The sequence below is a fragment of the Lagenorhynchus albirostris genome, chromosome 7 (genome assembly GCF_949774975.1).
Source record: "Lagenorhynchus albirostris chromosome 7, mLagAlb1.1, whole genome shotgun sequence".
Taxonomy (NCBI): Eukaryota; Metazoa; Chordata; class Mammalia; order Artiodactyla; family Delphinidae; genus Lagenorhynchus; species Lagenorhynchus albirostris.
The window spans coordinates 95,969,650-95,987,230 of NC_083101.1; the positions used below are offsets into that span (position 1 = coordinate 95,969,650).

At 39.9% G+C, this 17,581-nt stretch overlaps 1 protein-coding gene across 2 annotated transcripts in view; it reads left to right on the forward strand.

The window, feature by feature from the left end:
- Positions 1–17,581, forward strand: part of LOC132523003 (contactin-associated protein-like 3) — a 187,138-nt gene that overhangs the window by 76,613 nt on the left and 92,944 nt on the right. For both annotated transcript variants that reach the window (XM_060153572.1, XM_060153573.1), the window contains exon 4: positions 11,051–11,198. In XM_060153572.1, the coding sequence (XP_060009555.1) occupies positions 11,051–11,198 (148 nt within the window). The remainder of the gene's footprint in view (positions 1–11,050; positions 11,199–17,581) is intronic.

The following is a 17,581-nucleotide window of genomic DNA, read 5'->3' on the forward strand; positions in this document are numbered from 1 at the left end:
GCTGGAGAGACATGAAGCCAATCATGAGAGAAGAGTCTCTGCTGTATATTAATGTGAACTTCTCTGGAACAACATGCTCTCTTTAGCTTTTCCACATGTCTAATCACTAGGGGCTTGTCTAGCTACATGAAAAAAAACAAAACCAAAAGCCCCACAACTGCCTAGAAGCTTATCAATATCAGAAAGGTACATCATTTTAAGTCCATTCAGTATAACACCATGCAGCTGTTAAAAAAGAATGAGCAGCACTGAGATGTTCTGACATGGAAAGATCTATAGGGCTTGAGTGGTTTAAATGGGAACAGGAGGTTGGAGAATAATTTGCAAAATATGATTCCATTTCTGTTAAAATGCATGAAGACAACTCATGAGTGTTTGCACAGATTAAAAATTATGTATGACCATTTTTAAAGTCTTTATTGAACTTGTTACAATATTGCTTCTGTTTTATGTTTTGCTTTTCTGGCCCTGAGGCATGTGGGATCTTAGCTCCCTAACCAGGAATCGAACCTGCGCCCCCTTCATTGGAAGGCAAAGTCTTAATCACTGGACCACCAGGGAAGTCCCGATCTTGACATATTTTTAAACGAATTTGGCTAAATCCTATTTAAGTTAACACTTCCTCTGAAATCAGAATTGTGACAAACACTGTAAGAGAGCTACTATCTTTTGCATAAATGAGAGCAAAATCTTGTGGTAGTATGTTTCCCTTATAAACACAGTGTAGGATAAATCTAAATATTCTGATGTGAGAAGAAAATTTTTAATGGAGGAATTTTTCATTCCACTGTTGCAGGATTGTCTACTTCTCCCTAATGTTAAAATGGACAGTTAGCTTCTTGAAAGAGGTTAAAAATCCATATGGAATGTCTCAGAAGGGTTAAGTTATTCAGTGGCTTTCACTCTCCCTCACAAATGATTTAAAAATGGAATTTTTGTTCAAGATGTCTACCATTAGCGTGAAATTTATTTTCCAGTTTTATTGAGATGTAATTGACACATGATATTGTGTAAGTTTAAAGTGTACAACATAATGATCTGATATATGTATATATTGTGAAATGATTACCACAATAAGTTAAGTTAACAAGCATCACTTCACATTATTACACATTCTTTTTCTTGTGATGAGAAGTGTGAAGTTTGATGCTTCCCTGGTTCTCTTCTTTTGGACTTTGGCAAATCTAAGAATTAATCCTACCACACATAGCCTATACTAGTCTACCAAAATCTAACGGTTAGTAAAGACATTAACACATTTATTTATTTGTATGTTTTATTGAGCGCAAGATAATAATCTCATTCTCAGAAGCAGTGAAATCACCAAAAAAGCCAAGTCTTGAGAAAGCCTCATAGAGTTGCCCTGTTACTAGATAAAGTGCTTGGAATATATAAGTATGTTGTGTCATGCGTCTTCCTGTGACCTGTGATTGTTACTTGAAAGTGTGGAAATGCAGAACAGATCTCCTGTTAGTATGAAAGGCCCATCTGTGACAGGTGGAAAGGAGGATGCTATGTTAAGAGCTTGTTCTGTGCAGTTCTCATGGAGGTGACTTGTGTCCTATAGGGAATGTCCCCAGGCTGCATTCCGCTCTGAGTTCTTTGCCTCTGGCAGTTCTCCGTGATCACTCCTGTATTGGGGTCCCCCACGCCACTCCCAGGCTCCATGATTCACTGGAAGGACTCATAGGGATCAGCATAGGGTTATATTCACAGCTGTGATTTATTACAGCAGAAGGACACAAAGTACAGTCAACAAAGGAAAAGGCAAGTGGGCCAAAGTCTGGAGGAAACCAGAGGCAAGCTCCCTCGAGTCCTCTGCCAATGGAACCACACAGGACACACTTAAGTCCTCCAGCCATGAGGACAACATGTTTGGAATGTTGCCAACCAGGGAAGCTTAGCCTCAGCCTAGGAATCCAGGCTTTTATGGGGGATGATCATGGAGGCACCCTCTCCCTGGCACATATCAAAATCCCAGATTCCAGAAGGAATGCAAGTGTTCAGCATCAACCACATTGTTTGCATAAACATCTTAGGCAGCAGTGAGCCACTCTTATCAATTCTGGGAGTGGTGAAAGCCCTCCCCAAATCCAGGTTCCTAGACTTTCTCAGGATGGTGACTCAGGCCTGCGATGTTATCACTGTTATCTCTTTTGGTTCTGATTTCTTTTCTTCCTTTCCTTCAGTCTTTCTTACCTCGGAGCTTTCTTTCAATCTTATATTCTGTTATTTTAATAAGATGATCTGGTTTAACACCCTTAGTTTCTTACATGAAAATACCAGCATGGTCCTGTGCTAAGGTGGACAGAACACACCAAGTCCTTCTGAAGCTCTGGACGCTCTGCTCCTGAGGAGGGCATGACCAAGGCCCTTCGTTCATTAACTAAGAAATGGTCATTCCCTTGTAAAGCGCTTAACCTGTCATATTTCAGAAATAAGTGATGCCACATTTCAAAAATAAGAACTCAGTGTAATTTCCCTGAGTCCTTAAGAGTGATGACTCATAGAGGACACCTCTGAACTGGGCCTCTCTATAGGAAAAAACAAGGAGCCAGCACTAGAAAGAATGGAAAGGCCTAGATATGACCAACTGGCCCTGAAAATTGAGTCAATTAACAAGTGTCTTTTAGGCATGGACAGTGTGGAATGTGGTTAAGGATGGTCTGAGTTAGCTAGGAGGCACCATCATTGTCCTTCTCAGCCAAATACTCTTCCGGGAATTCAACTGGCAGACACAATTAAACTTGAAAAACTCCTGAATTTCAACAATGCCACCGAGAGTGCCTTCTGCTTGCCAGAACTAGACTGGTCAGTGATGGTCTGAGGAGAAATTTAAACTACTTTGGAAATAAGGCAGACTTAGAGAGCAGTAGCAAACGTGGCACCCACCTAGCATACAAACCTTGTGAGACCCTGAGGGTCATGAGTATAATGGATTGTGGCTCTTTAGAGCCATAAAGGACTCACTGATCCAAGTCACTCAGCAAGGCCACCACAGGCCAATCCAGAAGCTAAGAGTATTATTTTCCTCGAGCTGCAGTAACAAAATGCCACATTCAGATGGTTAAACAACAGAAATGTATTTTCTCACAGTTCTGGTGGCTAGAAGTCCCAGATCGAGGTGTTGGCAGGGTTAGATTCTTCTGAGGCCTCTCTCCCTGGCTGACAAATGACTGTCTTCTTGCTGTGTCCTCACATGGTCTTTCCTCTGTGTGCACACTTCCCTGGTGCCTCTCTGTGTCCAGATTTCCTCTTCTAATAAGGACACCAGTCAGATTGGATTAGGACCCACCCTAATGGCCTCCTTTTACCTTAATCACCTCTTTAAAGACCTTTCTTCAAATACAGTCACATTCTGAGGTAATTGGGGTTAGGGCTTCAACATAACTGTAGGTTAAAGGAATTCCCTACCATTTGAAGTAGTTTAATGTTGAACTAAACACATATTGGTATCACCTTAAGTCAATGGAACTTCTTAATGAGAAATCTTCCTAAATTTTGTACAAATCACCCAATTTGCATACTACTATTTTCAACATATACAGGAGGCCACTGGGTTAGTGCTATTCTCCCAGTATTCCTAAAACAGTCTAGACTCACAGTTAAATACTTTAATTCCTTTAATTTCATTAACTTATTTAATTCCTTGAAGCTGCTAAGAATATGCCCACTACCCAACACTCATTTGAGGCACTCCTTATAACACTAACCATACTTCATTTTCTTCTTTTGTGTTACGCTTGAAGTTTAGAAGCCAATTCATTTGTCAGAACTCAATTTGTGCCATGTATCAAATAACATACTTTTATTTGCAGTGTTCTAGTATTGTTTTCAACAGCCATATATTGATTTTGAGACAGGCTGGGACCTGGGACCCTTTGCTGGGACCTGGAGCCCTTTGCTGCAGTGCTGCAGTGCTTGCACCTCGACACACCTCTCCTCGAGCAACAAAATACAAAGAAACTGTATGGGACTAAAAGTAACTATGTGCATCTCATTGGGGGCAAATTCTGGACAAAAGATACAAAGAGACCAAAAAACCCAACTGCCACTTTTGAAGAGCCCAGAGCAAAAGCAGGGTACTGCATGTGCCCCCTGCACACAACACCACCTAAGGGGTGGGCAGACCACCTAAGCCACCCTTCTGGCCCGACCCCTGGACACACCCCTACCCTCATGCCATATAAGAGGGGTCCCCACCCCCCAGGCCTCAGCCTGTTAGGAATCAGGCTGCACAGCAGGAGGTGAGTGGCAGAGGAGCAAGTAAAGCTTCATCTGCTGCCCCCCATCACTCACATTACCGCCTGAAACATCCCCCCACCCCACCCCCTGCCAGCCCATGGTAAAATGGTCTTCCATGAAACTGGTCCCTGGTGCCGAAAAGGTTTGGGGACCACTGCCATATAAGGAACAAACTCGCCCCCCCTTAGGGAGCAAGCAAACAAAGGAACCTGTTATTTGTTCGCGCTCTGCCCTGCTGCAGCAGGGGCCCCAATAAAGCCTTGCCTGAATTTCTTGTCTGGCCTTTGATCAATTTTTATAGTTTAAGGACGCCAAAAACGCTGGTCGGTAACAAGTTCAAAATATGGTCTTGATGTCATCGGACGTAACTTTTTTCTGACTTTTTCTCTGTTTTCAACATCTTTGCCAGCAAAAGATATGTTCCCATATGTCTTCTAAAATGTTTTCTTCCTGATCATTTAGAAAGATTGGGAAGGAAAGAGTATTGAGAAACTTGAGCTGTACTTTTGCTGCATAGGAAGGGTGAGCTGTCTTCCATCCTAGATTAATAATATTTAAGTAGGAGGGAAAAAAAAAAAAGTAAAAGCCTATAACTTAAGCAACGTGTTTGAAAAATACTTGATTTTAATAATATTTCTCTAATGCTTACGTTGCAGCTGTCTAAACAATACAGATAACAAAAGCATGTCAATTAAAAGCAGCATTTAGGACCCAGTTTCACATATCTGCATTGGCCCTGGGTTTTGGATTATTTCAGGGCCAGGCGCTATGAGTTCCTGTGTGGTGTAGTTGTGCTCAGCCATGGGGCAGGTGGGTTCCCTCTTGCTGTAGGAGAAGGTGGTGGGACACACAGAGATGGTTGTCTCTGCTTTTGACTCTCGTGACTTGCTTCCACCAAGAGGCCATAAACCAAAACTGGAAATACTGATTAAGTGCATACTTTTTCCAACACATTGACCACAACTTGAGATTTTCATGGCAGAATATATTACATAAATGTCTGGAAAGCACATATTTTAAGTGCACTTTAGGTAGATGTTTGCTTACTTTAATCAAGCCGAAGGAGAGATTATTCTTTTACCTTCTGGAACGTGTTGAGGTAAACTTATCTACACAAGGGAAAACTTTAGAGTTCACCTGGTACAAAGCACCCGCATCTGGATAAACTGAGGTTGTTACCGAGTCCAAGTTCGTTCTGCTCACTGCACACCTGGCCAATAAATCAGAGATGACGTATTGAGGGAAAGAATACGACTTTATTCGGAAAGCCAGCAGACAGAGAAAGATGGCAGACTAAGGTCTCAAAATAACCATCTTACCGGAGTTTGGATGCCAGTTTCTTTTATAGCACAGAGAGGGGGAGGAGATGAGGAAGTAAAGTAAAAAGGCCATAAGTTTTGCAAATATCCACTGGAATGGCCGGCCTCGGGGAGGGGATGTGTTAATTTCTTCTTTCTTGCAGCCATCCACAGGTGGACAGAGTCCAGATGTTTCCCTGAACAAAGGCACTTTGGTTTAACATTCAGGCAGAGGGGCAGGGTTCCCCGAGGCAGGCCATTATGTATAGACAATATCCTTTTAGTGAACAGAAGCAACAGGAAGCAAAGGTTAAAGTAAAAGAAGCAGATTCAACATGTAGTCAGATTTGATTCTTCCTTGTAACAAGGTCTCAAAGAGTGACTCACTCCAGGTCACATATTTGGCATCACAAACCGTGTTACTGAATTTTTAGTTCACTCGATAAAACTAAAGTGAAAGGATACTTTCCTCAATTTTATTCATGTATAAATGTTGTAGTATTTTGCAGTTCAAGAAAATATTAAAAATAATTAACAAGACCATTTGCTTTAAAGCAATTTAGTACAACTTTTTCATTGTCTGATTATAGGAAGTAATTTTAGTATACTTTTTCATGGTCTGTGAACCTCTGGAAATAACAGGAACAGAGTATTATTATTTTTAACAATAATACTTATTACTGTTCCCACATGACTCATGAAGAAGCTGAGAGTTAGGAAGAGAAAATGTTTTGTCTAAGATCTTCACGGTCCAGCAATTAAAAAGGCCAGAATTAGAACTTGGGGATTTCTGTGTGCCTTTTGAATCCCAGCAACATCCTACCCCTTACCTCAGAGGTGGTAAAATACTCTTAACAGTGTGCTTGAATTATGAATCCCTGATTTCCTGGTGACAGAGAGTAGAGACAATCCTCATTTATTTTTAATGCATTGAGACTTATTGCTATAAGCACTGCCTCTCACATTTTGAAGTGAAGAATTGATGTAAGTCTTTCTTAAGTCACAGATACTTCAAACTTAAACTGATAAATGCATTATAGGCATCCTGAAGGTCGTTCACTACAGCATTGTGATGACTCAACATTACACCAGAAACCATGGCCCTACACGAGCCTCATATCGATCCTTTCTCATGATTGTTTAGATGCCACTGATGTGATGGCTAAACAAGCTAAATGAGGACTTGGCAGCTTTTCAGAAGCATCCTCAATGTCTTTTTTTTTTTTAATATTCAGAATTAAGTATGATGCTAATTTGCTATTTATTTATTTATTTGTGGCTGTGTTGGGTCTTCGTTTCTGTGCGAGGGCTTTCTCTAGTTGCGGCAGGTGGGGGCCACTCTTCATCGCGGTGCGCGGGCCTCTGACTATCGCGGCCTCTCTTGTTGTGGAGCACAGGCTCCAGACGCGCAGGCTCAGTAGTTGTGGCTCAAGGACTTAGTTGCTCCGCGGCGTGTGGGATCTCCCCAGACCAGGGCTCGAACCCGTGTCTCCTGCATTGACAGGCAGATTCTCAACCACTGCGCCACCAGGGAAGCCCAGCATCATCAATTTCTAAATAAATTATTTTGGAAATACGTTTATAGCATGTGAGTGGACCACAAGCCACAGACTCTAGTCACTTTCGCACGTAGCTAAAAAACATGCTTGTAGGGCTTCCCTGGTGGCGCAGTGGTTGGGAGTCCACCTGCCGATGTGGGGGACATGGGTTCGTGCCCCGGTCCGGAAGGATCCCACATGCCGTGGAGCGGCTGGGCCCGTGAGCCATGGCCGCTGAGCCTGCGTGTCCGAAGCCTGTGCTCCACAATGGGAGCGGCCACAGCAGTGAGAGGCCCGTGTACCGCAAAAAAAAAAAAACATGCTTGTAGAAACTGAAAACTTTATCAAACAATGTTTGTTCTTAATAGTGGATAAAACGTTCAGTTGGGATGTCCTTAAGCTATTGACTATTGAGTCTACATCAAGCTAAAGTGGTTCTGGTGATCAATAGTGGGAAGAGTTTTGTTGGTTTGTTTTTTTAATTCTGTAATAGCTAACAGAGGAATGCTATAAAGGAAATGGTTAGATTATAAACCTATAAAATTCCTTACACTAACTCATCAAAATTCCAGGATAGAGAGTCTTGTTCCTACTTTACACATGAAAATGCTGACTTCCCCAAGGTCACAGAGGTAACAAGACGGAGGATTTTGTGGAAGCTGGTTGCCACAGGTTAACTCTGCATAGGACTGCCTAGGCCACTGTTGAAACTCTGAACCTAGAGTAGGGCTGCTGAGGAAGCACTGGTGGCTCTTCGCTTCCATGGAGGACTTTTCTTCCTGTTCCTACGAGCTTCATTTTTTCACGTGTTAAAACAAACTTCTTGGTTAATGAATGAAACACCACCATGGAGGCACTCAATCATTTCTCTTGTTCAATGAAAGTGAAATCTTTGACCTACATCATCTTTTCTTTCAAGTGTTCACAATCATTGTGCCAATATCAGGTAAGCTCTTTTCACTGCCTCTGTGCTCCAAAGAAGAACTCAAGAATGTCCACTCCCTGTCTTTACACTGGACCCCAGGCTGATGTGGGTATAAGCAGCATTTTCCCATCTCCACCACTGCCTAGGGCGTGACCTTAAGCTGGTAATATCTGCTGCAAGTCACAGTTCCCTTGTGTACAAAACCAGTTTGGTAAAACCTACTTTAAAGATTTGAGTACTAATTAAGTGAGATAATGTCTGAAATGTAACCCACCCACTGCCCACCTGGAGGTAAATGCTCCAGGAGTGGTGGATGCTGTGATTGTGGCTGTGGCTGGTGTTTTGGTTATTACTGGTGCATTTGGTAGAGAGAGCTCATCTGTCAGACTCTGCATCCCGTCTTTACATTTAATCTCAGGTTCAATGTCCAAGACATCCAGATAAACAGTCAGGAGAGGAACATTGCCTCCTACATTTGCTGCAATTCTAAGGTTGTAATTCAAGGTAAGAAGTAAAATTGATATTTATTTTAGTAGCTGACAAAACTTGTAAACCTCAGCATAAACTACATAATGAAATTATTTCCTAGGAATGCTACTTAAATTGTTTTATTTTCCTTGTATATTATTACTTCTTTCTGAAGTATTTTGTTTATTGAATACAAACTCTGAAAACTGTACTTCAGCTTGGTGTGATGACAATGCCCTACAGCAAAAGGAATTTCTCTTTTTGTTTTAATGAAATTTAATACAGAATACTCTTTGTTTTCTGAGACAGAGTATGCTTCAAGAAATATTTCAGGTGAGAATAATCGATGTTAATAGTATACGAATAGAGACAATTAAGAACACACTCTTTACAACTTCTGAGATCTGCACACAAAACATTCATTATACGTGATTTTAATCACAATCAAATATTTGAAATGTATGTACCTATGTATACATACATGTATACCTATGTGATTATCTTAATTAATTTTAATTTCAAGAAATTACATTATTTTTGTCCTATATAGAACCATCAATAGTTCCTTTGAATATAAATAAATGATACATTTCTTTAAAGATACAGAAATTTAAATGAAATGAGTTTGGAGTAGAAGGGATCTCTACTAGCATGCCATTCAGACATTTGGGGCTTATTACGGAAATAATCTCATAATTTTTACTAAGCTAATGTTTATCTTTTAAAAATGTGGCATAATCTATTATTTGGATTATATAATTTTGCTTTGGTGTTTCTAGAACAGACATAAATGTGCAGGCTGAGCATAGAATGTTGGGAACAAAGGCCCACTCTTGCTTTGTTCTAACAAGTGAAAAAATGAAGCTCATAGGAACAGGAAGAAAAGTCCTCCATGGAAGCGAAGAGCCACCAGTGCTTCCTCAGCAGCCCTACTCTAGGTTCTGAGTTTCAACAGTGGCCTAGGCAGTCCTATGCAGAGTTAACCTGTGGCAACCAGCTTCCACAAAATCCTTCTCCATCTTGTTACCTCTGTGACCTTGGAGAAGTCAGCATTTTCATGTGTAAAGTAGGAACAAGACTCTCTATCCTGGAATTTTGATGAGTTAGTGTAAGGAATTTTATAGGCTTATAATCTAACCAGTTTCTTTATAATGTCTGGGACATGCACTCTCATTACATTTGAGTTTTCTGGGTTTTTTTAGTTCCATCTATTTATACCAAGGAAATCTCCCGGGTGGTCATGATTCACAAACTTGATTACTGGCTTTGTTTGGTCTGGTTGTTAAACCTGGCTCAGCATTTCACAAAGCTAAATAACTAGGCAAGCATCATTTTTGGTAGAACTAAAGAGTTTTGCTCCTGGGCTGCGTAATTATATCTGGCTGTTTGTATTAACTGCATGGCAGGTAGGTGGGTTTGTCCCTCTAGTGCAAGTGAGCATGAGAAAGCATCGACCCCTTTTGTTCCCTCATTTTATTACTATTAAATGGAGAACTATTATGTGAACACCTTTGACTTCTGGATAATAAAAATTTGTGAAATCAAAGAGTGCAGAACTTGAAGGTGACCCATCCCAAAATATACATTTTATGTTTTCACTGTGGGTTCCAAAAAATTGGTGAAATTTAGATAGTTTTTACATTTGACAGTAGATTCAGAAGAGACCCATACCTGAGAGCCCTTACTCTGTTTTCAGAGCTTAAACTGGTCAGGTCTTAGATGGGGCAACGTTTTCTGTTAAGATGCTATATGTACAACAACATCATGCATTCTTTGTTTTCCCTTCTTGCTGATACTTACATTAAAAAGAACACCATGAAAAAGAAGTCACACTCCTTATAACAAGTTCCTTTGCTCTCATGCTGACCCCTTCTAGCATGAAGCCAGATGACTGTGGCTAAGAAAGCACACCTCTGTCTTGTAGCAGGTGGCATTGATGTGTTTCTCCCAAGCACCCCCTAAATGCTGATGACTTGGGGCAGCCTGACAACACACAATGAACACAGGGATTGAAATCCGAAGCCCCAGGATCTTGTCCTGGCCATGCTGGATAACAGCTGTTCTGCCTCCACAGAATCTTTTCATTTTCTCAGGCTTGAGTTTTGCATTTATAAGTTACGGGTTTTGAACTAGAACACTGATCAGGTTCCCCCCAGCACTCAAATTTTTGGATCTAGGATTCTTATCGCAAAACCTGCAGGTTCCCATTGTGCTTGATTGTCCTGGATGTGAGGTTGCTTGTGAGTGTCTTGACTGCTTGGAGGCTAGGAAATGATTTAGGGGATGAGTAACTTTCTAAAAGCAAGCCTTCAAAAGTAGCAGGTTTACAGCTGCTTTAATTTTGCCATTGAAACTTAAACTACCCTGCAAATAAGGAAAATTTAGATGATGGTCACTAATCCAGGCATTGAAGAGAGGTTGTCACATCCCTCTTAAATGTTAGCAGAGTTTCTCAAAAGCAAGCATCCATTTGCATATTAACAAAATGAACCATTGATTGCTCATTAGCATGTGCGGTGACAACAGGAAGACGATATTCTGCAGACACATTGACGCCTTTCTCCATTTTGTCCCAGGGTTTTCCAGGAAACACAAATGCAGACAGCGTGGTGCACTACAGACTCCAGCCTCCCTTCGAAGCCAGATTCCTGCGCTTCCTCCCCTTAACCTGGAATCCCAAGGGCAGGATTGGGATGAGGATTGAAGTGTACGGATGTGCATACAGTAAGTGGTGTTTATTCCCTGATGGAAATCGATGACAGAGTGATGTGTTCTAAGCGCCAAATTGAAAACTGAACTTGACTTCTTCAACCTTTTAAATACCTGTGCGTGTAGAACTGGGTTTATGGAAAGTCTTGATAATATTATAGTTATTTTAAGGTTGAATTCAGAGGAGGACCTGAAATGAGCCTTAGAATCTTAGCTTCGCAGAGCTTAGCAGAATATCTGTTTCATAGCAGGCAGTTCATAAAATGAACAAAGTTCAAATCAAGAACAGTTACTTATTGTGATTGATGGTGCTGTCTTCTGACACTGGGATGATCCTCCTGTGGGAATTCAGGTGAGCGCAGGTGTCCTCGTGTTCCTTGTTCCCCATGATGACTCACTTTTCCCTCTACTTGCATCACTGTGGAACCTTCTTTTGAACATCATTTATGTATTATGTCTTCCCTCTTCCCCACTGATGATAAAAATAAAAGAACTGGCAGCCAATGTGAGCATAAACATGGGCATAAAAGCATTCAGTGAAATATATAGGGGATCAACTCTACAGCTGCCATTTTGAAGGTCCAGAATATATTGGTATTTCTTAAATTAACACAAAATGAAAAAATTAATTTAAAAAACAATATTCTAGAAAACTGGAGAATAACCCAAAGAATACATTGGATGGGAACATCTTGGGGTTTTGGTCACACCTCATTCTGTACCTGATCAGAGCATTAACTTTGCAGAAAAGTGTAACCATAAGATCTACCGTATACAGGATATTTAATGTGTCAGATCCTACCTCCTACAGACATTTTCTCATTCATCTCCCACACCAACCAAATGAATTCAGTATAGTAGTAATCTCACTGCTTCAGAAAAAGAAGAAACTGAACCTTGAAGAAATTAAGAAGTTTGCTGGAGCTATTACGTATTGAATCTAAGATTTAAAACTGTCTTTTTTCCTAATTTTGTTTTCATAACTACCATACTATTCAGACATTGATTTCTTTATTCCCTCACTTGTCATATATGAATTTATTTATTTGCAGAGAACTGTATTGGATGTGGGGGACGCTTCTAAAATTATTTATTTCTTTGTCAGGATTTTATGAGAAGTCATAAAATTGTACAAAACAAATATAAAATATTGTAACATGAACATGGGGCATGGGGAATAGAGTATTCAGTCAGTTGGGTGGGAAAAGGAACATTTCCAGCAGTCGGTTTTCAAAGTAGAGGGCATGGGCAGTGAGACAGGAGGCAGAGATGGTGCTTGTAGGAAGAAACAGCATATATAAATTGTGGGAGCAGGAATTTAGTGTTCTCATGGTACAGAGATGGGGGTGGACATGAGTTGTTGAATAGCAGTGATATCATTTCCACTTTGGTAACCCAACAGACAATGGGTGGTTCTGGAGGTGAGTTTCACCAAGCCACCCATCCCATACTCAATGGTCACCTTCAGCCTCTGTTTCATACCCCTTCCTAATGACCTGTTCCACTTTGGCTCTGCTTCCTAACCCCACCTCTGCTCTCTAGTATTTATGAGTCCATGGAACATTTAGCATAGATGGTGTTGCATCGCTGTGAATCTATTTTCCCTCTTTCCATTGATCATTAACCTTCATCCTTTTGTTTCTGGGATCTGTTGGTGTGCTCACTGCTGCAATGGCTAGGACACCTGATATTTAGAGTTTCTCTTTGATCCCATGAAATTAACATCTCCTTCTCCCATTACTCTGGAAACAACTTGAGGTTTACTGACTTCAAAGCAGAACATGCTTTTTGATGGGGATTTGCCGTTAACTTGACGTTCTTCGTGAGGAGATATTACTTTACTTTCTTGGGTTAGAGGTCGGTACCAGGAAGATCAAAACTACGTGTCTGGTCCCCTGAAGGGCCAGTTGGCTGTGCAGCTGTCATGGAACCTGCGTGCATCCTAAATTCAGCAAACACGAGCTGTTGGGCATAAGGGGCTCCTCGCATAAAAATGCAAACAGAAAATAATCACCACTATTTGTAAAACAACACAAAATACATTCCTCAATAGTAGTGACTCTATTTTGTCTTCATTCTTCTTATTAATAATTACTCAAGTGTAGCACTTTGCATTTTTATTTTTGGCAGTAATTTAGTGTGACATGGTTTACAGCTCGAAGTGATAATTATTATCTTTTTTGATGTGTATTTCCACTGCTCTGTTGATAGTGAGAGAATGTCCAAATTGCTTACCTTGGCATTTAATGTCTCTTATATGCAACTTCTCTTTTCAGTTTCATCTTTTTACATTCCATTTACAATGATATTTACTATTCCTGTAAAAATTGCAGATTTTCATGGCTTCTTGGCTTGGCATATATATTTTCACTAACTGAAAAGCCCTTTCCCCATTTCTAGAGTAGAAATGGAGTGCATGGGGTCTTCTTAGAGTCCCTGCTGACCTGCATACCAAGGCTAGTGTCTGGCATGGGGTTCCTCCCTTTCCCTTGCCCTGCCCCTCTCTAGCAGTGCCCTCCATCCAATGTCAGCATTCCCTACGTACTTATTCTAGGCTTCGTATTCCACTCTAAAAGGGTTTCTTTTTGAGTTCTCATCCACTTTCTTAAGTTTTCAACAACACTTACATACTGTCTGACCAATTCCAAGTTGACATCCTTGACACAGGTATCTGAAGCCCCACACATCTGGATAATCATCCCCAGTTCTACCCTCATTTCTTTAACGAGGTTGTTAGTCATCTTTTGGGTCTCTTCTGTCCCTTCTTTTCTGCCATCTACTTTGTCTCCCCGTGTTCATGCTCTGTGTCATTCTCAAGTGTTCCTTGTCATATTGTGTTGTATTAGCCCCACTACTGTAATGTAATTTTATGTTTATCATTGTGTTTATTGTTTGAATAAGAGAGGGAAGGAAGGAAGACAGGAAAGGAATAGGGAAGAAAGGAGAGAAAGAGTGCATAAATTATTAGAAACCTGGACTAGATAGGCACAGAATGGTAAGCTCCATGGGGATCTACAAGTCATCCATGTGGCACTGTAGTCCTGTGTCAAATCAGGCATTGAAAATCAAATTGGTTAAGAGGGAATAGAAGAAGGGAATAGAACATATAATTGCCTGTTTTAAAATCTTGTGTTTATTTAAAAGAATACGTAAATCACAGCAAGATCTTTTTTGACCCACATCCTACAGTAATGAAAATAAAAACAAAAATGAGCAAATGGGGCCTAATTAAACTTAAAAGCTTTTGCACAGCAAATGAAACCATAAACAAGATGAAGAGACAACCCTCAGAATGGGAGAAAATATTTGCAAACTAAGTAACAGACAAAGGATTAATCTCCAAAATATACAAACAGACCAGGCAGCTCAATATCAAAAAAACAAACAACCTAATCCAAAAATGGGCGGAAGAACTCAACATTTCTCCAAGGAAGTCTTACAGATGGCCAAGAGGCACATGAAAAGATGTTCAACATCACTAATAATTAGAGAAATGCAAATCAAAACTACAATAAGGTATCACTTCACACTGGTCAGAATGGCCATCATCAAAAAATCTACAAACAATAAATGCTGGAGACAGTGTGGAGAGAAGGGAACCCTCTTGTACTGTTGGTGGGAATGTAAATTGATACAGCCACTGTCGAGAACAGTATGGAGGTTCCTTAAAAAACTAAAAATAGAACTGCCATATGATCCAGCAATCCCACTACTGGGCATATACCCTGAGAAAACCATAATTCAAAAAGAGTCATGTACCCCAGTGTTCATTGCAGCACTATTTACAATAGCCAGGACATGGAAACAACCTAAGTGTCCACTGACAGATGAATGGATAAAGAAGATGTGGTACATATACAATGGAATATTACTCAGTCATAAAAAGGAATGGAATTGGGTCATTTGTAGAGATGTGGATGGACCTAGAGTCTGTCATACAGAGCGAAGTAAGTAAGAAAGAGTAAAACAAATATCGCATATTAACGCATATATGTGGAATCTAGAAAAGTGATACAGATGAACCTCTTTGCAGAGCAAGAATAGACACACAGACGTAGAGAACAGATGTGTGGACACAGGGAGGGAAAGTGAGGGTGGGATGAACTGGGAGATTAGGTCTGACATAAATACACTACCATGTGTAAAATAGATAGATAGTGGAAACCTGCTGTATAGCACAGGGAGCTCAGCTCGGTGCTCTGTGATGACCTAGATGGATGGGATGGGGGTGGGGAGGGAGGTCCAAGAGGGAGGGGATATATGTATACATATAGCTGATTCCCTTCATTGTACAGCAGAAACTAACACAACTTTGTAAAGCAATTATACTCCAATAAAAAAAAAGAATACATAGAATGTTGCAGTGAAAAACATGTAGGTTTTATATAACAACATCAACATGTGTCAATATTTATAAATCTGTTGTTAACATTCTATAAAAATAATGTGTATTTTGAAATATTTAGGGAGAATATCAAGAGAAAAGTCTGCATATGGAACTTCCTTCTGTTCAGTACTGTTTCTGCTCTAAGTAGATTTCAGTTTAGAAAATGCATTAATAGGAACAGAAGAACATAGGATGAAAGGAGAAATAGTCACCATGACAAAGAAAAACTCTGGAAGTTAATAATGGTCTTTAGTCATATGAGAGAACGCTGATCTGTATCATCCATTCCAATTATGGCAACAGTAGAAAATACTCAAACTCAATTAGAAAAAGTGTCAGTTCAATTCAATACATGTTTACAGAACTTTTACCCCATTCAAGGCCCCCAGCTGAATAAAATGAGTAAGGCACAATTTCTGTCCTCCAGGTGCTAGGAAGCCAGTGCAGGTGAGGGGAAATGTCTATGTTTTGTAGACCAGCTAAACTTGGGCATAGGTTTCTCATTCTCAATTTATGTTCAAGTATAAATAGAAGATAGATTTTTATCTAAGGGTAAAAACGATAAATTTTGCTAAACTTTGATAATATAGCCTTATGGTTTTATCTGATATTAAGTAGAAAAATATTAAAGTTAAAATAATATTAACCCTAAAATCATATGAAACAGAACAGCCTCTCATATTTTTGTATGTAATAGACATTTATTTAGTGCTATGTTAATTTATTTAATTTCAATAAAGTTATTACACAATTACTCACTGATTTGTTTTTAATCACCTCCCAAATTATTGCATCTAAAGGAATACATCTAAGGCTTTTGCTGAAAGTAAATATTGAAAGACATACCAATACACATCTAACAAAGTGGGTTATAGTAACTAAATTAGTCTAAAGGAATAACTTCTAGGCACTTAAAATGTTATAATTTGCTACCAGAATTTTAATCCTGAAATGACCTGTGATGTTTGAAAAACCTCAGAGTTGGACAATAGGACCAATTATTAAGAAAACGGAATCAATCTCTTATCAGGAACATTGTTCTTTCACAAGTACATAAAACTTAATGAGTTTCAAATTGCTTTCTTGACCTGATTCACCCCACCCCTTAACCTATTCTTCTTCTAGTTTTCCTTGTCTTGGCTAATGATTCCATCATTCACAGGAACTTACACTAGACACATGGGAGTCACCTTTGACACATGTGTCCCTACACATCTAAAGAATATCAAATTATGAATATGCTATCTCCAAATTATACCCTAAGTCGTTTCAAATCTCTCCAACTCAACTCACCCACATAATGCAACTCAACACTCCCCAACAAACTCTTTTCTTTGCGTAAGTGGTTTACTTGGCTTGAAATACTTCTTCCCAAGTTTTTCACCTGTCTGTCCACATCCCATCATTCAGGTCTCCACTTAAATACCTCTTCCTCAGGGATGTATTCCCTGACCGCTGGTACAAATTTGATTCCTCCAAATTCCTCTAAATTTGTTAAGTGTCTGACTGGTCAGCCTATCAGTGCTTTACCCCCAACAGCATTGAACTCTCAGGCTGGCTGCAATGTTGGCCTTCCCTTATTACTTGTCACGGAGATAGCTGTTGTTGACAGTGTCCCTTGTGAAGGAATTTTCCATGTGCTTGGCTCCGCAGCCCTAGAAGCACAGTAGACGTTCAGTGCCGAGGGGCTGGAGGTGGAGCAGCCTCTAGCTGAAAGAACACAGATTCCCACTGTCCTTATTGAGGTTCAGTAGATTTTCTTGAATATATGCTTCTAGATCTGTTATATGTCTGTGGTCAGTTTCCAGTGTCCTTCAGTTGTTATCCTTAACATTTTTTTTCAAGTTTTATCATTGCTTTTGAGAGGTAGGATTTGCCAGGCTTCTCACTCAGCCATTTAGAAGTCTCACCCTTTCAATTATTTTTAAAAGACATTTAAAATCTACATGATAATTTCCTTGTAAATCTGGTATTCTTCATTCCTTTGTATTAATCCATATTTCCAGTATCC